General features: G+C 37.7%; 1 protein-coding gene across 3 annotated transcripts in view; it reads left to right on the forward strand.

Moving 5' to 3' along the window:
• Window positions 1-25,322, forward strand: part of CCP1 (P-loop containing nucleoside triphosphate hydrolases superfamily protein) — a 130,573-nt gene that overhangs the window by 10,116 nt on the left and 95,135 nt on the right. For all 3 annotated transcript variants that reach the window (XM_089822987.1, XM_089822986.1, XM_089822988.1), the window contains exons 4-6: window positions 16,834-16,899; window positions 17,074-17,181; window positions 17,876-17,942. In XM_089822987.1, the coding sequence (XP_089679113.1) occupies window positions 16,834-16,899; window positions 17,074-17,181; window positions 17,876-17,942 (241 nt within the window). The remainder of the gene's footprint in view (window positions 1-16,833; window positions 16,900-17,073; window positions 17,182-17,875; window positions 17,943-25,322) is intronic.

The raw sequence follows: 25,322 nt of genomic DNA on the forward strand, positions 1-25,322 counted from the left end.
AATGTTTCCAGTTGTTGTATTGTGGTCATTGAATCGTTGATTTCCTTCCAACATAATGTTGGTCAAACGCTCCATCATGGAATTTAAGGTTGCTGTTCAGCTCTTTGAAGGCACACAAATCAAGGTAGGCACTGGCAATCAACTGACACAATTTCCAAGGCTAAACATGTTGAGATTGTTAGCCTCATAGTAAAATGAAGTAAACTCTATAAGTAAAATATATATATGATAATATTCATGATTGATGATAAATCTATTTATAGAGGTCTATATATATATATATATATATATATATATAAAGAAAACATCATAATATTATATTTAATATGTTTATGTGTATCGGTGTTTCTGACTTTGTTTGAATACTAATCACAGCAATGTTATTGGTATCGCTGGTAATATGTGAATCGATGCCTTCAATAGTCATATTGTATATGTGTTGAGGCATGACCACGTAGGGTCATGGCCCTACATGATCATGTCTCAATGCATATATAATATGCATTTACATCTGCTGAGATATATCAATAACAATTGGCAATATAATCTGAGTCTATAAAATCAGAACTGCACACATATAAATACTTGAATTAAATCAACACAAATAATAGAGAAGGAAGCTCTGCACACATCAACAAAATTATTATTATCAGTACAAGATATATATATATGAACTCAGAATCAGAGTTGAAGATTGCTTAGATATTGAAAATTTAGTCTCCACCAGTAATGATCAAATAAATTTACATGGTATCAGAGCCAAATTGGTAGAGAGATTGCTAAACTAAATTCTTAAAATTAAAAGGGACCTCATGTCAAACAATGTTAGAGACGAGTATAGACTTGAAGGAGCAACAAACTTCTTCTCGTGGAAAATTCAAATTATAATAATCCTTGAAGAATTGGAGTTGGAATCGTTCATTGAATCAAACATTTCAATACCTGAAGAGGAGGTAGGAAAAGACACTTGGAAAAGACGAAATAACAAAGCCAGGAAGATCATCGTTGATTTAGTAAAAGATCATATTTTTTCTTCCATATCAAACCTCAAGAAAACATTTGAAGTATTTAAAACAATTAAGGATACATTTGAGATCAACTACTTAAATAGATTGCTTACATTTAAAAATCAACTTATGAATAGAAAAATGAATAAAGGAGAGTTAATCTCATCCTACTTTGGAAGAATTTTCAAAATACAAAATCAACTATCTTCTATTGGAAACAAAGTAGAAGATCAAGAATGATCCATAATAGCACTTAGATAAGATTAGATAAGATAAGATAATAATATTAATGTCAAACAAAAGACCACAAAAGGTCTATGGGACTGAGAGATAACAGCAAGAGCACCAAAACGGTGTCCGAGAAAGCGAATAACAAGAAGCAAGAAGAGGAAAAGAAAGGCGCAGGTATAGGTCAAGACAAAGACTAGATGTCCTTCTGTGATGTCCCCATTTTGGCAAGTAATTTAAATAATAATAATAAATATTTTATATAAAGTAATATTAATAAATAATATTAAAATAATAATATTATGCTATAAGTAATATTATAATAATTATATTATGTCGTATTATAATAGTAATATGAATGAAATAATAAATAATGATAATGACATGCTTTAATATAGCAATACTATATTAGTAAAAGTATTATAATAATATTATTTATAAGTAATACTATTATAATCCTATAATACTTTATAATCATATTAGACTTATAAATTCAATATTATATTATAATCATATAATAATATCATATTATGTATAACGTATTATAATATAATCAATGAAATAATAATAATATAATATAATGATATTATGATTACTAAGATATATTTCAATGTAACAATACTATATTAATAATGAATTATAATAATGTATAGTTGATATATTATCAAATTAATATATATTACAATATAATTATTAATATAATATATTAACTAAAGCTTATTAATATAAATATATTATTAATATAATATAATTATTATTATTATGAAAAGATGTGTCTTTTACTATTAAAATGTATATATGTGGAATAGTAACTTTGAAAGGGTATCATACGGAATCAAATATAAATTATCAAAACCATTCGGAGAAAAATAGGGCAAAATAATTTATATAAAAGAGAAGTCGTAGATAAATGATGGAACCCCAATTTGGGTTCACTACAAATGGTATCAGAGCCTCTTTCCTGCCATCCTGTGGAAAGTAAAGGAAATAGAGAGGAAGGGAATTATACTGAGTGATCAAATTGATATGTTTGCAATCTGAAGGATACACGAGAGCATTCAAATGAAACAGGGGAGCGGAAATAGAAATAGATAGGAGTTTGATATCCATTAAAATGAAATTTACATGTTATGAAACTGCACAAATGAGAGTAAATGGCACAATACAAACTAGGTGACTCAAAGATTACAACGAAAGGAGGAGTCTCCCAACACTGCATCATAAGCAATTTGAATAGCCTTGTCTCTATACAACAATCAAATTGTTGCCAGAGGGTCACTGCATAAAAATAGTGTAGAAATTTTGAGGAAATGGCGTTCTGGATCTTACTTCAAGCTCTGTTATCAGGTAGAATTAGAATGAGCGATCTATTTGGAATATATTATAATGACATATGTTAGGGAAGCCACTCCATGAAATGACAACAACAATATATTTAAGGAAACCACTGCCTAGTCATCATGAAGATTGAAAGATGCAGGCTTCACAGCAAGAGACAATGATAATAAATGTCTGCAAACAACGAACTTGCTAAGAATGATAAACCGTCTGGAGTAAGCTATTAAGGATACAACTAAAGGAAGAGATATGGGAAGCATTGAGGATAAAGATAATATATTTCGAAGGCACACGTTAAGATGACACCGTCTCTGTGCATCAAAATCACGTGTAAAGTAATATATGTCTATTGGGGCATGAAAAAGGTGGGTATTAATTAAATTTGACAGCAATAATCAACAGCAAAAACAAAGGCGTAGATCAAATAGGTATTCCAAGTACTTGAGGGAGTGCTAAATTTGGGATGCTCGGCACATTAATGCCCATCAAAGCTTTAACAAAACTTGTCTACCTCTCAATAACCGTATGTACCTGGGATCTCAAATCATCAATTCGCAGACCATAAAAATGGCACCATCAATCTGAAGATTCATGTAATAATCCACAAACTTAGAAAAAACCACTATGAAGAGTGATTTTGAAATGAACTTGACCTAATATAAGTGTCAAGGGTTTTAATCAAATAAAAGCCCGTACTTATGCGGATTTTACAATAGTGAAGACACTTATAATAGACGGAAAATATAAAATACATAGACAAAAAAAAAACAATAAATAAAACAATGAAAAACGTATCCATCATGGAAGCTATTTGAAACTATAAAGCAATGTCTTAGAAAATTGAACAAAACCATGTATAAATAAATAATGGTCCTCCAAACTAAAACCACCAAAGTTCAGAGGTGTCATAATAGCATTTGATATACAGCAAGTTTAAGAGATTTTAAGCATGATCACTTTGAGACAAGGTTTATAAAGATCTGTCTAATCAAAATTTTACATGTATTAAAGACCATGGGCAGAAGGTGGCAATACACTTTTCTCACATTGAAATCGTTGCAATAAGCCTGGCGGATTATGTATATATCTAATACAGAAGAAAAAGAAAAAGAAAAAATGTAAAAGTTCTTACATCAAGGAGATCACTGATATCCAACCCAACCTCCATTCAATGATCGAAAGTGATGCAAATCGAAAGGAGAGACCAATGTAAACTGGCATCAATAACATTACAAGAAGCTTGCTAAGAAGATATTGTCTGTGCATATGTACATTGGGACTGGAAAGATATATGTGACGATAGTAAAGAGCCATGCAATATTGGGGAACCAAGAAAGTTCGAATGGAGACAAATCAAAAGCATTCATATTGAATAGTTTGCATAAGGTAGAGATGCCGATTAGAAGTGGAATTGTCACACAGCGATGGAGATTTATGAAAGAATAAAAATAGATGAATTATTTCAAGCTCAATTCTATTAAAGGCAAAGATAGACATCAAATAATTTCTAAATAATAGCGAAGCTGGCCCATTCGAAATGATATACGTGAATGGAAAGAATGATTACAACTTTTGAAGAACTAGTATATAATGAAGGCTCATCAAATATGAAGCAACATAAAATTCCGAAATTATAGGAAGTCCATTATGTGAGGTAATGTTAAGGTAAATACTATTTGTTTATTTCATTATGAATCTATGATTTAAGTGAATGATAGATTACTCAATGTATTTTCTAATGATAACGAGAAAACATATTAAAATATATACATTGAGTATATATATACACAAGAAACAAGGTAAGGAGGTAACTTATATATCTTCTTTATATTTTGTTATCATATGAAAAATTGTTAACATAAGATATAGTTTTTAGTATCTTTTTGATTATTGACACATTTGTTATTGTGAAGAATATTGAATAATCTATCAATGATTCTAGTTACAAAATAAAAAGAATATATGAAAACGAAATATAAATGGAAAATATATATATACGAAAAAGGTAAAAATGAAATATAAATAAATTTTGATTTAAGGAAAACATAGTAATTAGAATACATTTCAATTATAGTACAAAGAGTCTATCTCTCATCCAAAAGTACGTAATCTTAGATAGGGAGTTGGTGGAGGGAAAGGCGGAGTAATTTTGAGCACTTATCGGATACACTTGGAGCTTGTTTCACGCACCCTCTGCACCATCATTCTACCATCAAGATGATCGTAACAAGGAGAGAGAAAGTTGTTTGTGTACTATAAGAAGAAATCTTTCAAATGAACTAAGTAAATTAAATTTAATACTCATCTTCTCATCCACATTATGATATCCTAAAGTAGGGAGTTAGTGGAGGGAGAGGCGGAGTAATTTTGAGCACTTGTCAGATATGCTTGAAGCTTGTTTCACGTGCCCTCTGCACCGTAAATCTACCATCTTATGATGATCGTAATAAGGAAAGGGAGAAAGATTCCTTCCAAAAGATTATGTAAATAAGAAAAGGGAACCCTACCACTTTCCTATGGAGTCTGCAATCAGGAGAAAACACCCTATTGTAGTGCTAGTTAAGGGAAAGATAGTAATGACTCCTTTTCACAAGAACCTTTCTAGCCAAACAAGCAATCCACTAAGTAGACCACCTCGTGTGGATGCCTAACACCCACCACCGAGGCCAAGGGGGCCAAAGTTCCGCTCTTGGGCTTAGTATGGAACTGGCTTGGATTAACTAATTATTATTCAAATTTCTTTGAAGTTTATATATATTTATATGCATGTAATGATGCTTATTTTGTGGTTGCAGGGTTCATAAGCCTAATGAAGAAGTCATTGCGCATTGTTAATTTTAGGATCTAATCAAGGTTATGTATGATGTGTCTACATCGTGTATGCTTCGTGTCTTCATCTGTCTACACCGTGTTTGCTTCGTGTTTTCATTTATTAAAATGTATATTTTATAAATCTTTTAGGCTTTATATGCAAATATGTTTGTATCTATGATTGATTTTTCTTGAGGACAAGCAAATTCGAGAGGGGAGGACTGTGATGTCCCCATTTTGGCAAGTAATTTAAATAATAATAATAAATATTTTATATAAAGTAATATTAATAAATAATATTAAAATAATAATATTATGCTATAAGTAATATTATAATAATTATATTATGTCATATTATAATAGTAATATGAATGAAATAATAAATAATGATAATGACATGCTTTAATATAGCAATATTATATTAGTAAAAGTATTATAATAATATTATTTATGAGTAATACTATTATAATCCTATAATACTTTATAATCATATTAGACTTATAAATTCAATATTATATTATAATCATATAATAATATCATATTATGTATAACGTATTATAATATAATCAATGAAATAATAATAATATAATATAATGATATTATGATTACTAAGATATATTTCAATGTAACAATACTATATTAATAATGAATTATAATAATGTATAGTTGATATATTATTAAATTAATATATATTACAATATAATATTAATATAATATATTAACTAAAGCTTATTAATATAAATATATTATTAATATAATATAACTATTATTATTATGAAAAGATGTGTCTTTTACTATTAAAATGTATATATGTGAAATAGTAACTTTGAAAGGGTATCATACGGAATTAGATAGAAATTATCAAAACCATCCAGAGAAAAATAGGGAAAAATAATTTATATAAAAGGGAAGTCGTAGATAAATGATGGACCCCCAATTTGGGTTCATTACACCTTCAATGGTGAAAACAAATCAGTCATAGAAGGATAAGGCTGCGGGTGGACATGAGCCCTGATCATCAGCAGACCGTCAATACTAGCTTTTGATAAACTTAAGAATGATTGCACTGTTGAAGAATCAAGACTAATTTCCAGAGGGATCATGTCAAATCAAGAGGGAGAGAATCAACCTCTTTTCTCAGTCTCGAATAATAGAGGGAAGAAGAGAAAATTCAAAGGAAAGAAAAGTGATAAACTAAAAGGAAACAATAATTACAAAAGAAATGACTTCTCCAAAGTTCAATATTACAAATGTGAGAAATTTGGACATACCGTCAGGCTTTATCCAGTAAAAGGAATTTGGACATGCTCTATACAACTAAAATCTGGGGTCACTCTAAACCTGAAAGACGTTCTTTTCGTACCGAGCATAAAAAGGAATCTAGTATCCATCTTTGGACTTGCTGATGAAGGATATCAAGTCACCTTTAATGAAGACAAAGTTTTGTACTGGCCTAAAAATACTAACCTAAAGAATGCTATCACCATAGGGACTAGAGATGGAACCCTATATAAACTGTGTAACATTCAAAAGAAAGCTCTAAGCCATGAAGTAATAAATCCTAATGAAATATGGCATAGAAGACTTAGACATATTGGATTCAATACACGAACAAATATAGTAAAATCACCATTGGAACACCTAACTTAAATTCAAAACATATAGGCATTTTTAAAGGATGTAGCCTAGGGAAGAATGTAAAAAGACCTTTTCCTCCTAGCGAACACAAGTCTAAATCAGTTTTGGAACTAGTCCACACTGATATATGTGGATTGATGCCAACACTTTCTCTAGGAGGATTCTCATACTATATAATCTTTATTGATGATTTCTCTAAGAAAACCTGGATCTATTTTCTAAAAGTCAAAGAATCAAATGAGGTTCAATTAAATTTTAAAGAGTTAAAAGCAATTGTGGAAAATCAAACATCAGAAAGAATAAAAACTCAGATTAGACAATGGGGGTGAATATACCTTTGAAAACTTCAAAGACTTCTGCACCTCCGTTGGGATTAAGAGGGAGTATACTGTACCTTATAATCCTCAATAGAATGGGGTGGCAGAAAGGAAAAACCAAACCATTGTTGAAGTAGCAAAAGCCATGCTGCATGATCAAAATTTACATTTCTCGTTTTGGGTAGAGGCCACTAATGCTGCTGTGTATATTCAAAACAAATGCCCACACTCAATCCTAGAAAATATAACTCCTGAAGAAGCCTTTACAATAATTAAACCTGACCTAAGTCATCTCAGAATATTTGGTTGCCCCTGTTTCCATTCACATACCTAAAGAAAAAAGAACCAAGTTAGAACCTTTCGAGAAGAAAGGAATATTTGTTGGGTACAATGAAAACACCAAAGGGTATAGAGTCTATATACTTGTGGGCAAAGATCAGTTGAAATTAGCAGAGATGTCAAATTTGAAGAAATCATTGCCTTAAAATTATCCACTAGTATATAAGATGAGCCCATCACATAATTAGATGAAACTTTGCAAACTGAAAATCAGAGGGAGAACGTATCAGAAGAGAATGATCTATTACTGGACACTAAAAACAAAGACATCTCTAATATCAAGAAAAAGCCATTATGGGCAAGGAAAATGATTGAAGAAAATAATGTTGAACCAGATGAAATCTCTAGAGAGAGCAAGAAAACTAGAAATAAATCTTGTTACATTGCACAAGTAATTGAGCTTACAAAATCTGAACCATCAACTGTAGAAGAAGCATTATCTTGTAAAGCATGGAAAGATGCTATGGTCGAAGAATATCAATCCATATTACAAAATGATGTTTGGGATATTGTACTTAGGCTGAAAAACAAATAAGTTGTTTCATCAAAGTGTTTATACAAAATCAAGTATGCTTCTGATTGTAGTATTGAAAAACATAAAGCAAGATTTGTTGGTCGAGGTTTTTCTCAAAAGGCAGGTATTGATTATGAGGAAACATTTGCTTCGGTTGCTCGATACACCTCAGTAAGGACAATTATTGCCTTAGCAGCATCCAAAGGATGGAAGATATATCAAATGGATGTCAAGACCACATTCCTGAATGGTCTCATTAATGAAGAAGTATATATCGAACAACCTGAAGGTTTTCTTATAAAAGATAAGAATCTATATGTATGTAAACTAAATAAAGCTCTTTATGACCTCAAACAAGCCATGAGCTTGGTATGAAAGGATAGATAGCTACCTCTCCAATCTAAGATACTCTAAAAATGAAGATGATCCTAACATATATTTCAAAATATCTAATGGTGACATGTTAATGCTTGTTTTATATGTTGATGATCTATTGATAACAGGTGAAGATGACTTAATTGAAAAATACAAACAAGGTCTTATCACTGAATTTGAAATGAAGGATCTTGGCCTACTACACTATTTTTTGGGTCTAGAAGTATGATAGAAGAAAGATCATATTTTTCTAAATCAAGGAAAGTATACCCATGACATCTTGACTAGATTTGGAATGATGGACAACAAACCTCTGGCAACTCCGATGGAAACAAATCTACACAAGCTAAAAAAAGAAGCTGTGAATTCAGAGCCTATTGATCCCACTCTCTATAGACATATCATTGGATCACTTATGTATTTAGATAATACTAGGCCTAATATATGTTATGCCACCAATGATTTAAGTCATTTCATGTGTGAACCAAAGAAAATTCATTTGATGGTTGCTAAACATATCTTGAGATATCTACGTGGTACTATTGGTCTTGGTTTGAAGTACAAAAATGTTGAGATTAAACTTGAAGGATATATTGATTCTGATTTGGCTGGTTGTTCAATAAACCAAAAGAGTACTACAAGGTATTGCTTCAGTCTTGGATCAGCAATGATATCTTGGTTCAGTAGAAAACAACCAACAATAGCCTTGAGTTCCACCGAAGCTGAATATATGACAACGTCCATGGGAGCTCGCAAAGTAGTATGATTGAGAAAACTATTATTTGGAATTTTGGAAAGCGACTAAGTCCTACAGTGATTCATTGTGATTGTTGTTCGACAAATTGGGTAGTTAGATGGTTAACGGTATGGGCACGGTTGTGTCATATTATTGGCACCGTGTCAAATGTTATAAATGTGGCTTACACTTACGTATTTGGCATCATGGTATTGAACATTATTGTTATGTACGGAAGCATTTGATGAATGAATAATATTTTACTTCGTAAACATATATGTTTCTTTCCTGTTGACCTACAGTCTGAACATTTGGCACCGTTGCTAGTTCGAATCTAGATTGGTAGCAAATGGAAGGTCGAGGATAAATGGGAATACCTGTACTAGACAACTGGGAAACTAATGAGGACGATGCAACAAAACTCCTGGAAGCTGAGCACAAGGCAACCCAAAACTTCCACATCTTGTATCGTGTAAGCCTCGAAACCTTCATACGGAGAGAAGTTGTAGAGAACAAGGTTACATAGAACACGGTGTGGAATGCCATGCACGCAAGCCGAACAACAAACAAATTCTTAGACCAATTTCCCTGTTTAATTGCACAAGCATACCTGTCGTAGAAGAGAAGCAGGGAAGAAGTGGAACAAGAGGAACGTCGTCAACAAACCCTCAAGAATTTCTATGAGAGAGATGCACGGTGCCGCAAAACTAAACTATGAGTTTTTGAGCCATGGTACTAAGATCACTTAAGGGTCTATAACTGTTGCATGAGTGGACCGCATGATGTATACAGATTAAATAAATAAAAGTGTTATATTTTTTAATATAATGGTATATGTCAAATGCTTAATCTCTTAAATAAAAATAGGAACTTGAGGGAGGATATTGATGAATTACAATCTGTGTGTGGAGATTTAATCCAAGCCGAACAAAGGTGACGCCTAAGACAACTTGCCAAAGAATGGATTGTGGGGCAGTCGAAGGAATCACCGAGTGTAGTAGAAGGCAAATGTGCGGGGGGCGTAGGAATCATCGAAGGATGCCACAGTTCGTCGGAATGGTGAGTATAGAGCAACGAGGAGTTGCTCAAAGAAACACCACACAGATTAATTGTGCTCGAGGAGACAAGGGAATAGTTCATACATTCATCTTGTACATCACTACGAGAGGGAACCTGTGAAGAAGTAGGAAAGGAGGCAAGGCCAACAGAAGACACTGGGGCTTAAGAAATTGTGAGAGGGACATTGCACGGTGGTCAAAGTAACCCGCTGAGACCAATTCCTAATAGTTTAGGGACACAATCAAGTGGTCATCAAAGGACAAGAAACATAAGAAAAAAAAATTCCCAAAGTTCACAGGCGACGGGAAGGAAGACCCTGTATGAAACCATAAGGACCACCAACTCGGTCACCGACGCGGACGAGTGGTTGAACCTGTTTCCAACCAGCCTATGGGGAGTGGCGGTGGATTGGTTCTTTGATATGGACAAGGCAAAGATCACCACATGGGACGATTTAAAGAAAGAATTTCAAGCAGAATTTCGATTGCTATGGGATGACAACAAGGTTGTCGTCGAGATCTACAATTGCAAATAAGGAAAAAAGGAAACCATACGAGCCTACAATCGAAGGCTCAAGGATCTTCTTAGCAGGATGGGTACTCAACTTGTGGATGAATTAAAGAAGCGGTGGTTCGTAGGACTCCGCGGGGCACTGAGAAGGAAGATGAAGATAGTCCTGCTCACATCGTACATAGATGCCTACGACTGTGCCATAAACTTGGAAAGTGAGGGGAAGACGACAAAGAAAAAGAAAAATAAGAAGAGTAAATCCTCATCCTCCTCTAAGAGTGAGGAGTCCTCTAAAGAAGAAAGCAGTGTCGAAAGTAGTGTCGATAGCGACGAAGAACCCAACAAGAAGGTACAGGCCCTCCAAAAGGACATGGAGTGGATGAGGAAGGAGTTCAAATCCATGAAAGAAACCACTAGCTGTACAAAGGAGGGAGAAATATGGTGTACTAATTGTAAAGAAAAAGGACACACAAAGGGAGCATGTCCAAAGAAGGCGATGTGCGATATTTATCAGGTTTTGGGCCACCCTGCGAAGGAGTGCCGTACAATTATGAAGACACGAAGCCAACAAATACTCTTCACGTAGGAACGACCATCCACCTCTGGCACTAATAGCGAGACGCAGGGGAATAACAACAATGCCACATCGGACGGCTATAGAAACAACCGTCGAGGGGGATGGGGTGGAAATGACAACAGGAATCAAATACAGTATGATTCCAAGGGAAGGCCCATAATCCAATGCTGTGCATGTAGCCAATGGGGCCACTTTGCGAGAGATTGCCCGAAGGGTGACACTCCTCAAATTGTGTCGATGGTCTGGTCTAGGCGACCACAAAGATGCCAATTGCCTAAAACATTGACGAGGAGAAAGTCCTTATCCTCACCTGCAACTAGGCCAAGTAGGCAACGTATCCAGATCCCCGCATCGAGAGGCAGAGATTGCTGGAGGCACGGGAAGAAGTAGAAAGGACAATGAAGGGTACAAAAGATATCAAAGGAACAACTCCTAGACGATTAGAGGGGGAGAACAACTTGGTGAACCAGATGTTGCAAATGGAGGTGTCCATCAAACTTCAAGACCTATTACAAATAGTACTGCAATTAAAGGCGACATTATTAAACACTTGTACAAACCCACCAACGGTACTAGAGATGCATGAACAACCATCATTACTAGGAGGATCGACCACAGACCCCAAGTTGGTGAGAGTAGGCAATGGCCGTCACCTGGTGGTGGTTGAGATGGGAATCCTCATAACCATCCTGACAAACACCATTGTGGATGATGGGTCTGGGGTGAACGTCTTTCCCGAGGAGACATGGAAGAAACTCGACAAGCCTACCCTATGGCCAACTGCATTCAACCTGCGCGGTGTCGACCAACAGGGGATAAAGTCATTGGGGACCCTGGTGGCTCAATAGGTAACTATTGGGACACAATCCCTTTGTGCTTGATTTCATTTTGATTCCCTTGAAGAAAAAGGGATACAATGCCATTCTTGGAAGAGGATGGCTAGTGGCAGCCAAGGTGAATCGCAATTGGAAAAAGAATATTCTGTTGATGGAAAGCGGAGGGTGGAAGTTTGCCATTGACCACCAAACTCAGATAGTAAGTGAAGAAATGGCGTTGTCGTCAGAGTCCGAGTCAGACGGGGAACATTAGATGGATGAGGGAAGAACCCGCATGGATCCGAATGACGAGGACATTTTGGAATTGGAGGAATGTTCAGGAGATGACACTTGTTCAATGAATGGACTTTTCCATTGTTAGATGGAAGACTATGAGCTCTTCCACTCGTACATGCTTGGCATCGAGGAACCGAAAGGTGAGGAGGTATTTCCACCAGAGTTTGTGGAATACAAAGGCAATGCGGAGATCAACGAGAGTCTCGCCCATTGCTTTGAAGGGAAAGCCATTAGATACGAAGAGCCATCAGTGGAGCCCATCAATCTTGGCGACGCAGAAAACCCGAGGAACATACTTGTTGGAGACGACTAGAACCCCATATTGAAGGTTGCAACATTTAAAATCTTTATGGAGTATAAAGATGTATTTGCTTGGACCTATAGGGATTTAAAAGGGGTCTCGCCAGAGATGTGCGTTCACCGCATATCTCTCGTGCGTGGAGCCATACCTATGTGGAAGCAACCGTACAAAATGAATAAGAACTATGCTGTACACGTAAATGAGGAAATACAACGAATGCTGGAAGCCGACATAATATTTAAAGTCCAAACAAGTGAGTGGGTGTCACCAATTGTGATATCCATGAAGAAGGACGAGATCCAAATCCGGATATGTGTGGACTTTCGATGCCTGAATGTTGTCACGATAAAAGATCCCTTCCCCATCCCGTTCATGGACACTATTCTGGAAGAGGTGGCAGGACACAAGATGTACTTCTTCATGGATGGATTCTTTGGCTATAACCAGATCACCATTGCTGAAGAAGATAAATTGAAAACTACCTTTGTGGTGGAGGATGGAGTAAATTCTTACAACCGATGCCCTTCAGATTCTGTAATGCACCTACTATATTTCAGAGAATCATTTTACACATATTTGACAAAATGTCAGTAGGCAACTTCCAAGCATTTTTGGATGATTGGTCCATCTTTAGTGGATAGGACAACCACTTGAAGGCACTCCAAGAATGTATAGAGAGGTGTTGGTGGGCAAGGCTGGCACTGAACCCTAAAAAGTGTTGGTTCATAGTTCCTCAAGGCAAATTACTTGGGCACATTGTTTGCAAGTTAGGATTGAAGACCAATCGAGACAAAGTTCGGGTGATTGTGGAAATGGAAGCTCGGACAGAGGTAACTGGAGTGAAATCTTTTCCCGGTCACGTTGGATACTACAGACAATTCATAAAGAACTACGCCTGAATTGCTTTGCCCCTTGACAAGTTGACATGGAAGGGAGAACTGTACATTTGGAGCTCCGAGCAGGAGACTGCCTTCACAGAGTTGAAAAATAGATTGTTGGGGGCACCCATCTTGGCATACCCAAATTGGGACAAGGTGTTCCACGTCCATGTGGATGTTTCTAACTTCGCCATAGGTGCAACATTGGTGCAAATTGGTGACCATGGCCTTGATCACCCAGTGTATTTCGCAAGCCGACTACTTTCAAAAGCCGAGAAGAATTACGCCACCATTGAAAGGGAGGCCCTCGGGATGGTGTATGCGGTACAAAATTTTTGACATTACTTGTTGGCTACACCATTTACCTTTTACATAGACCACCAGGCGCTGATGTACTTGGCGAACAAACCAATCATCCAAGGAATGATTAGTAAATGGTTGTTACTATTGTAGGAGTTCACCTTCACCATTATTGTGTGACCTCGGAAAAGTCATGTCATTGTAGACCAACTCTCCCGAATCAAGTCAGGAGAGCCGCCAAAAGGGGTTAATGATGATTTTTCAGATGCACACTTGTTCAGGATTAGTCTTTTGGGGAATATCTATCCACGTCCCAATTTTCGAGGGATATGCTGCTAGGTGAACGATGAAAGCTAGCGTTGAGGAGCTGGACATCCCAATTGATAAATGGTCTCGTATATAAGATGGGCTCAGACCAATTACTAAGGCGATGCATAATGGAAGAGGAAGTGCAGAGTGTTTTGAGGGAGGCACATGAAGGTTTGACAGGCGGTCACATGGGACCCGACACAACTGCACGGAAGGTCCTGCTTGTTGGATTATGGTGGCCCACACTTCACAATGATGCATGGGAATGGGTGTTAAGCTGTGATACATGCTAGAGAGCCGGCAAACCACTTAAGCGAGACTCATGCCGTTAAACCCTTCCCATGCTTAGGAATTATTTGAATGTTGGGGACTGGACTTCGTGGGTCTACTGAAGGTGATTAGGGCCCGATGTTGCTGATACATGGTAGTAGCCACTGAATATTTAACAAAGTGGGTAGAGGCACGGGCACTACCCGACAACTCTGCAATAAGTATGGAAAAGTTTTTATATGAGCAAATCATTACACGATACAACATATCTGTCCAATTGACAAGTGACAGAGGAGGTCTCTTTGTGAATCACGTGATCAAATTATTGACAACTGAATTCAAGATTTTTCATTTGTTGTCGAGTTTGTATTACCCACGAGCCAATGGCCAGGTGGAAGCGACAAACAAAATCCTCGTGGCTATCATATATAAATCATGCGGAGTAGAACAGGCACACTGGGAGGAAAAGTTGCCTTCGGCGCTATGAGTTTGAAGTTCCTTGTTCTGAAAAATCTATCTTCCACAATCAATCAAAGCACATCGAGATTCCTTATCATTACATAAGAGACATGGTTGCCAGAAATGTCATCGAACTAATTTATATCAGCACTAATGAGAAAAATGTAAGTTGAAATATTCATGAATAAATTGAAAATTTAGATTGTTTGCAAACTTGTGTTCTGAAAGGTGATGATCTTTCATGTATGAGGTCACTATTGTAAGGTGACAATCTTATCAATAGTTGATCTATCTCCTAATGCCAAAATGTGTTGGAACAATTGTTATCATGGTTCTTCGGGCCGAATTTTGCTGGACACCTTGATAACCAACTCATCATGGTTCTTCGGGCTGAACTTTGCTGGACACCATGAAAATCATTCGTTATGGTTCTTTGCGCCGGATCTTGCCGGACACCGTAACTCAAATTTATCATCAATATCTCTTAAGATTATGCTTAATCTTGTATTATATTTGTTTCAATTTCCTTCTTGCTAAAGAGGGAGTGTTGAGATTGTTAGCCCCATAGTAAATTGAAGCAAACTCTATAAGTAATATATATGTATGTATGTATGTATGTATATGATAATATTCATGATTGATGATAAATCTATTTATAGAGGTCTTCTATATATAACAAATCATCATATGTATTGGTTATAATTTCACCATCTTGAAAAAGCAATGTTTTAATGCCAATTACATTAGTATCGGGCATTGGTAATTACCAATAATATGTTTGTATGTATCAGTGTTTCTGACTTCGTTTGAATACTAATCACACCAACATTATTGGTGTCGCCGGTAATATGTGAATCGGTGCCTTCAATAGTCATATTGCATATGTATTGAGGCATGACCACGTAGGGTCATGCCCCTATGTGATCATGTCTCAATGCATATATAATAAGCATTTACATCTTCTGAGATATATCAATAACAATTGGCAATATAATCTCAGCCTATAAAATCAGAACTGCACACATATAAATACTTAAATTAAATCCGCACACATCAACAAAATTATTATTATCAGTACTATATATATATATAAAGAACTCAGAATCAGAGCTGAAGATTGCTCAGATATTGAAAATACAATTTAGTTAGTCTCCACCAATAACAATCAAATAAATTTACAAAATACACCGTAACAGTAAAGCAAATAAATGGGACTATTATAAACCAGACTGAGAATGCAGATTAAAATCACAGGCTTTCTGTTAGGCATTGAGTCTGCCAAAAAATAGATGGAAATCATGATCTGTGGTGAAAATCTGAATAGGTCATGCTGAGAATCCAACACAGGTTTGTGCTGAGGTTGCGTGGAAAACACAGATGGATTTTTGTTGCCCAGAAAATGCTGGTCTATGAAATGATGTGTTAGTACAGAGGAGTCTTTACTACTAGGGAGTATCATTATCACAAGTTATAGGTCTCTTCCTGTCCTTTTATGATTAGCTTTCATGATACCTGTAACTCTCACAGTTGTGATTTGACTCATTCAGTACATTTGTTTTTAGGACTTCTCAGTGGTCCTTTTCAGCTGCTGATGGACGTACAAAATCTTTTGGGCTAACTTAAATTATTTGTTCTTCTATTGGTCACTTATTTCTGATTTTGAGGATTTGCCGGAAAAATCAATTCTTGAATTATTTGATGTTTATATTCTCCATCGTTTTGCTTATTAATATTGGAAAGTATTATTTGTTTCAGGCAGAAGGGACTGCTGCCAGCATTTGATTCCGTTGAAATGCGTACATTGGCAGAAAGTATCAGCCGGTAACTTCAGATCATTTGAATTAATCTTAATGTGGAGATCAATATCGTCATAGCTAGCTAATTCCTTCTCACGTCCATCAAAATGCATTGATTTTTTCTTGTCTTTCTCCAACTCTGAAAGTTGGCAATTAACGGATCAAAGCCATCTCTTGGATATTTTATATTGTTTTACAGGGATATTCTTCGAGGGAATCCCGATGTTCAGTGGGACAGCATAAAGGGCTTAGAGAATGCTAAACGACTTCTTAAAGAAGCAGTTGTCATGCCTATTAAGTATCCTAAGTATGGACCTATCATCTTTGTAGAATTTTAAAGAATTGGTTCTGTACTTGACCACACAAGAAGGCCATCATGATCATGATAATTAAAATGGCCATAATGCATCCAAGGGGATATGTGTATCTTTACAAGGGATTCTGATTATAATCTCTTTACTTTGTGATTATATCCCAGTTAACTGCAATTCAGATGTATTATCTTAAAAGTATTGATATAAAAACAAACCCAAACTCATTGCATGGCCTACCGTCATAGTTCAGTAACTGTTCCATGCTAATGCTGCCTTATACTTGGATTCATTTAACTGTTGTTTCAATTTTCTTGTCCAGCTGTCATTATCCTCTTTTTGAATGATAGCTATCCCAATGCAAGCTTTATGAATTTTTTATAGAATGCATGCTTGCAGTTGATAATTTACAGAATTCTGCCTACTTTCTCTATGTTTAAATCATTTGAATTATAAAGCAAAATCTCCACTTTCAATTGCTTGTTCTTGTTAAGCACATGGAAGAAGAGGACCTTATATTGATTGTTTTCACTGCACATGAATTTTCTAAGTGGATTTTAATGTATATTCATTTTTTTCAGATGATACATTTGCTTCAATAATAACAAGATCTTTGGATGAATTTGACCAATAAATTGCGCTTAAAACTCAGCAACAATTTGATTTTATGTTTTATGTATGACCATACAGGTATTTTACTGGCCTTCTATCACCTTGGAAAGGAATTCTATTATTTGGTCCACCTGGAACAGGGAAGGTGTACATATTTATCTATCTCATGCCTACCCTGAACATTTGTGTACATTATACTGTATTCATTCCCTTGAATGGAGAAAGAAATTGCAAATAAGTAAATATTTGATTTGTTATGGTAGCTTAAGTTTTTACTGCTTTTGTGTTTGTAATCCATGGACATATAGTTTGTTTCTGGGTAAATATTTCGCTTTGAATTTTTGTAGTTAAAATTAAGAGAAAACCTGTATTTCATATTACCAATTTTAAAGATGATGTGCATCTTTTTTCACGTTAACTTCATTCAACTCAGTAATTCTAATAATCTGCACAAGAATTCTGTAAAACCCTACTTTAGAATGTTCATAAACTGGTCATTGCAATTGGTGGTTTAGGCAGTCATCAATATCGTACGAAGACCAAGACATTAAGATATAGCTCTGATTGTTTACCGTATAGGGTAAACAGATACTTATCACATTAATAGACTAGTTTGTAACATAGAATAGAGACTTTATTCTTATAAGCAGAGATGCAATTCCAATTACAATGATGATCCATAAATCCATTCGGACGATGTACATATACTTTCCGAAGGGGTGACTCAACCGTCACGGAACCTTTCGGATACTAACTCAACCCATTGACTACAATGTAAATTTTACCGACATCATCCCCCCCAAAAAGTAAAGTTGTCTTCGGACAACAAAATAGAGACAACTTATACATCAAAATTCAAAATATGACTCAAACTACTAATTACATCAAGACTCACTACAAACTAAGAAGATGAGGGATGCGTCCTTGGTGTGGTAGACGTCCTTGGTAATGCTGGTGTGGTAGACGTCTTCTATGCCCTAAGCTCATTCAGTTGTGCTTGCAACTTGTGCACCAGTTGTGTTCGAGCATCCAAATTCAGTTTGGCTTGCATCTATAGTTCAAGTGCCCTCTTCATCATGTCGGCTATCTTTCGGAGCTCTACCTCCTTTGTATTGGATTCTTTCTTCGCATCCCCCAATTGAGATACAATTGTTGCCTTCTCAGCAATGAGTGTTGCGTGCTCCTTTTCCCAAGTCGCCTGGTGGGTGGCCAAACTCGCTTCCATTGAGGCCATTCTAGTAGCTGTCTCCTCCCGAGCCCTTACTGCTACTACCTGATCCGCCTCACTCCTACGCATAGCATAGTATGCCTCCCAATATACCTGCACTATCCCTCGCAATGAGCTGCTCAACCCTGCTCTCCACCAGAGGCTCTTGAGTATTCCACTCTTGCCGCATTTCTGAGGTCTCTATGTTCGGCCATCCCCTCGCCTCAAAACATACGGAGAAGGCTGCCGGATAACAACCGCATAAGTGCCAAGACCTGCTCTAACTCTCGTACCACGGCCTCCAAAGCACGTCTCTGTGCTGAGACTACTACTCGATGACCTCGAGTCAACACAACATTTAAGTACGTCTCGATATCCTCGTCTATAGCTGCCAAAGGGCCCAATGATGTGGTGTGCTTCGTGGCCATTGCTGCCTTTATTGCTTCAAACATCCTATCCGCAATACTCTCTATCGGAGGTGGGGGTGGCAGTGGCTCTACTGCGACGGTAGGATGACTCTTTGCTGGGGTTGGAGGATCTATCACTTTAGGTACTTCTCTCATGGGTGAGATAGTGACTAGTGTAGGCACTATCGGTTTGATGCTAAATCTTCTACCCAAATACCCACTCAGGTCCTGGTCTCTTAAGTCCTCGGCTACAACATCCTCACTTGTGGCCAAAAATGCATTGTCCATCGTCTATCGTCACCGCTGCATCATATCCCACTACATCTAAGTGAATTCTGGGTGTCCCCAAACCCTCAGTTGCTTCTGGTTGTGTAGGTACCTTCATCACTCCCTCCTGTGTCTCTACCTCATCATCGGGTATAATTGCGGCTATATGTGTCTCAACGCTTGTCTCTGGGGGGACTACGATTGTAGCTGGCAAAGCCCCTCAGTTAACCGAAGACTCAACAATCCCTGGCAGTGCTAGTCGGGCTGATGATTGGGTACTGGCCGCGCTGCTGGTCTAGTTGCTATGGTGACTGGAGTCATAATCACAGGCTAGCTAAACTGTCCAAATCTAGGAATGTGCACGCCTGCTAGGACTAAGTGAGAGTGAGATGTAGCTGCGAGGGACCTCAGAAATAATAGTGGTGGCGTTGTGATGACCTCGACGTCCTCATCATCCTCGACCTCCACCTCCTGCGAGTTGTCAGTGTCTTTGGAGGATGTGTCCTGCCTCCCACTATCAGTGTTCCCATGCTCTGAGCTCTCTACCTCCTGTCACAACCCCTTTTGTCTGATGGTCTTTTGCCCTCCTGGAGTATCAAGGTGCTTCCACTGCATGATCAGAGGCTTGCCTGGTTCTATCGAACCTAGCTTGATCTCCGGTCTATCAATAGGTAGAAATAGACCGATGGCGTAGTGTGGCATATATAATGTTTTGTGTTGCAGTGTCATGAACTCATTCATATGCTCAGCCAATAAAGATGCCCAATCATATACTTTGCCAATCATGATGCCGTTCATCATGTTCACCTGTAAAAATGAGATATCCGATGCCCTACTTGATTCAGCGAGTCTACTTTTTACTAGGTCCATAAGGCAACGCCAATATTTTTCCTGTATATTAGATTTCTTCAATCCTCTTCCCTTCGAATTATCCATTAGGGCTTCCTTTTCTGCTTGAGGCCGTTTGCCACATAAGAGTTCTAATAGTTGTGCCTTCACTTCTCAACTTAATTTCTTTGGCTTGTTAATTTTTCTCCCTCCCTGCGCATGACCTGGTATGTCGAATGCCCTTGTAAAATCTACTGCTCTAAAAGATATCACGAGGTTTTGTCCCAGATATGGAAATGAACTTGTTCACGAAAACCGGTCGCAGGTTTCTAGCACGGTGCAGAGAAAACTCTCGAAGTCATGAATGTAGAACACTTGCATCGGCAGTGCTCTCCATATGCTTTCCTTTGCAAAATGGTCATTCGAGGTCTCCTGCCACCACTTCCTACACTCCAATCCGTTCAAGCCCTCGAACTTCACATTCTGAGGTGTGAGGTGCGTAGTTACAGCTGGCTGTACTTGTGCCCTTGCCTTCTTTTTGCCTGTTCTTCCTGCAATACGCACTCCCAATGGTAAAGCCTGTATGTTCTTGTTCATTGTGCTACTTGCTAAATCTTCTTTTAATTTTTTCTTCCAAGCCCTCTTCTTTGCACTCTTCATGAATGTATTTTTGGTTTGCTAGGAATGGAGGAGCGGTTGAAACAGTTTCACAACTATCGTACACTCCTTCCTAGTGCTAGAATTTGCCACTTCTTGGCAATCTTACTATTAGTGCGTTCGCTGATTACCAACGCCTTGTTTTTAATTGCTCCCTATTGCGTTCCTTACCCACTATTGCCGTACACATTGTCTCTCTTCGCTGTGATTGCTCGTATCGTACAGTTGTATGGTATCCCTGTGCTTAGTTTTGTGCTGGTATCCCTTTGTGATGTTCCGTTCTTGTGGCTTCCTCCACGAAATGCACAGCTTGGAGAAAATCGGGTTGTACAACCAATGACACTGAAGGGCTGAGGAGGGGGTGCATGGATGGAAGGAATAATCGTATGGATGGAGGGAGGGCAATCCATACTATAGGTGAGGGGTGACCGTATGGATGATGCTATACGATAGGTAGGAATGATAGGCCGTACGGTAGAGAGGATTGGTAGACAATTAGGTCGTACAACGAGTAGCAAAGTGGTCAGACCGTGGGGGAAATGGCAAGAGGTTGTAAGGTCAATCTTGGTGGTCGTACGGTGGTCTTGGGGTGGCTGTACGGCTGGTTAGTAACCGTACATGTGTAGGAAAAGGGTCGTATGGCAAGTTGGTGCCCATACAGAGGAAGTCCAGTCGTGTGGATGGTGTTGGATGTGGTGTACAATGATGGTGGTAATACAGTACGGCAAGGTGAATGCAGAGAAGTTCAACAACACAATTTGCAATGCAAAATGCAATATACTAAACACGAATAACTTGCATAAAACCAGAGACCAAATAGATAAACAGTGGTGCCAAATAATAGTGATATTCCACTTACAAATGATGCTCCGATTTGCTAGGTCTGAGCCAAGAAGTACACAGACGGAATAGGGTGGATTTAATCCCACCAAAACTGCACGAGCTAAATAGGGAAGGTCTTTCACTTCTAAAATGGCAAACTACAGAGAATCCCAATTGGAATTCACAGCACAAAGAAATAATCCAAAATGCATACCTAATGACGACCTATAAGCTGTGCTTAAATACCCATCGGAAAAACTTTCCGAGGGTGTACAAAGATAGTCGATGGCGACACAAACTACGGAAACAAAACAAAAATGCGTCCGAGATATATTAAATCAATTAGCTCGTTAACAATAGTTTGATTAATAATCTTTTTATATGACGGGGATATTACAGTCCTCCCATCCCAGAATTTTCTTGTCCTCAAGCAAACGTAATGCCAGATGTTATAAAATGTGGTCGCCTTCCCAGATTGTGTCGTTCAATGGAAAGTGTCTCCAGTGTACCAAATATTCCTTCACTGTTCGATTCTGCAGGGTTTTCTCATGTACTTCAATAATCTCTATCGGTTTCAATATGAGCTTTCCTTCTTTATTGAGTGGCGGAAGGTTTGTAGCTACAGTGTCGTTTTGTCTCACAACTTTCTTCAGGTAGGAAACGCGAAAAACATTATGAATACGGTTCCCCTCTAGGAGTTTCGGCTCATAGGTGACTTCACAGATGCGGCGTACTACATGATAGGGGCCATAAAATCATGGCTTCAGTTTTTCCTTTCCCTTTTCTTTTAATGAGGATTGTCGATATGGCTGGAGCTTGAGGTAGACCAAGTCTCCCACTTCAAAACTCCTCTCTATTTGGTGTCTGTTAGCGTACATCTTTTGTTGATTTTGTGGCCATTGTAAGTTTCCCTTCAGGTATCGTAGGATGTGCCGTCTCTCCTGAAGCCAATCTCTCGCCCTTGGTGCGCAACTGTCTCTCAGAATTGTGTCGATGAAGGAGAGGGGTTCATACTCGTATAGAGCTTTGAATAGTGTCATCCCGATGGACATGTGATACGTGGTATTATAGCAATATTCTCCTAGGTGTATCCATTTGACCCACGCCCGTTATGCCAAAATGTAGTTTCGAAGGTAACCTTAGAGCCACTTGTTGACAATCTTTGTTTGTCTGTCTGTCTGAGGGTGGTAACTGGTACTTGGTGACAATTCTGTCCCTGCCAATCGAAACAATTTTGTCTAGAAAATATTGATGAATTGCCCATCTCGATCACTGACAATGTTTCGGGGTAACCCATACAGACGAAAGACTTATCTAAAAAAAAGATTGGCAACTTGTGCGGCCTAAAAATCTGAGGGGATGGTGAAAAAATGTGTGTACTTTATCAATCTGTCAACCACCATGAAGATTCAATCCTTTCCATTTACCTTGGGAAGTCTAGTTATGAAATCCATCGAGATACTCTCCCACTTATGTTCTGGAATTGGCAAAGGTTGCAGTAACTCGACAGGTAGAGTATATTCGGATTTGTTTTTCTGGTAGACCGCACACTCTCTTACATATTGCAGTATGTCTCCTTTAAGTCCTTTCCATGAAAATCTCTCCCTGAGACTTCTATAAGTTTTGAGGAAGCCTGGGCATCCTGCCAAGGGTGAATCATGTACCTCCTTCAAAATTTTCTGCTTCAATTTGGATTCACACTAAAAATATCTAACTCTTATAGTAAATGATGTCATCCACCACTTTGTACCTATCATTCTGGGTGTTGCTATCCATTAGCTCACAGGCAAATGTGTTTTTGGAATATTCTAGTAACAAATGTGCCTTCTAGTTAGCTAAAATCTGGTTTAGTGAGCAAATGGCGGTTTTTCTGGACAAGGCATTTGCAACCACATTGTTCTTTCCCTTTACATATTCAATGTCAAAATCAAAAGCTTGAACCTTGCTTACCCATTTTTGCTGCCTCTAGTTCAAGTCTCGTTGCTCTTGAAAATATCTCAAACTATTGTGATCCGTACGAATGACAAATTTGACACCCACTAGATACTGCCGAAACTTGGTTAGTGCATGTACGATGGCCAGCATCTCTTTGTCGTAGATGGAATATAAGTTTTCTGTTTGTGTAAGCTTTCTGCTCAAAAGCTATGAGGTGTCTATCTTGCATCAGTACCGTGCCAATGCCTTCTTCCGATGCATCACACTCCAGAATGAACAGTCGAGTGAAATTAGGTAATGCAATTACGGGACAAGTGCTCGTTGCCTCTTTCAGCTTATCAAAAGTAAATTGTGCCTTTTTATTCCATTGGAAAGATCCCTCCCTTGTCAGATCCATTAAGGGTGCGCTGAGCTGAGAGAGTCCTTTAACGAACCTTTGGTAATAACTGCACAGTCCGAAAAACTCATGCAAATTCATGAGTGATTTTGGGGGAGGCCAATCAAGGATAGCCTGAATATTCTCTTGATGAATTGGAACTCCATATACTGACAACATGCCCCAGGTACAATATTTTTGTCATACCAAATTCACACTTGGATTGCTTGGTGAACAAAGACTGTTCCTTCATGATCCTTAGGACTTCATCTAGATGCTTCAAGTATTCTTCCCATGTTCTGCTATAAATAAGATCATCAAAAAATACCAATAAGCACTTACGCAATTGTTTGTTGAAGATGCGATTCATGTATGATTGGAATGTAGCAGGTGCATTTGTTAATCCGAATGGCATGACCATGAACTCATAATGTTCGTAGTGACAACGAAAGACTGTCTTTTCCACATCTTCCTCCCTTATGCGGATTTGATGGTAACCGAAACGAAGATCTATTTTCAAAAAATAGACTGCGCCATGTAATTCATCCAACAATTCATCTATCCTTGGAATGGGATGTCTATTCTTTATTGTTCTTTTGTTCAACGCACAGTAGTCCACACACATGCGCATTGTCCCGTCTTTTTTGACCAAAACCATTGATGACGCGAAGGGGTTGGAATTGGGACGAATCCATCCTTTCTCTAGCAGTTCCTGAATCGTCTTTTCGATCTCATTTTTGAATTTCTTGGGGTGGTAGGGTGTGGTTATGACTGGCTTGGCTCTTGCTTCCAACTCAATAGTCTGTTCAAACCCTCGATGAGGCGATATGCCAGGAGAAATGTCTATAAAAACTTTATCATGTTTACTCAAAATATTATGGAGATCATCATCCTGGGGAGGTGACTGTTGTGCTTTTATAGGTTTCGCCAAGACAAAACAATGTGCAGCCCAAGCAATGTCATTATGTCGAAAAATTGCCTCCATCTGATGTGCAAAAACTTTCTTCGGACCTTCATTTGCCATTC

Source organism: Cupressus sempervirens, chromosome 3 (assembly GCF_028749045.1).
Source record: "Cupressus sempervirens isolate cs-2001-9-10 chromosome 3, ASM2874904v1, whole genome shotgun sequence".
Taxonomy (NCBI): domain Eukaryota; kingdom Viridiplantae; phylum Streptophyta; class Pinopsida; order Cupressales; family Cupressaceae; genus Cupressus; species Cupressus sempervirens.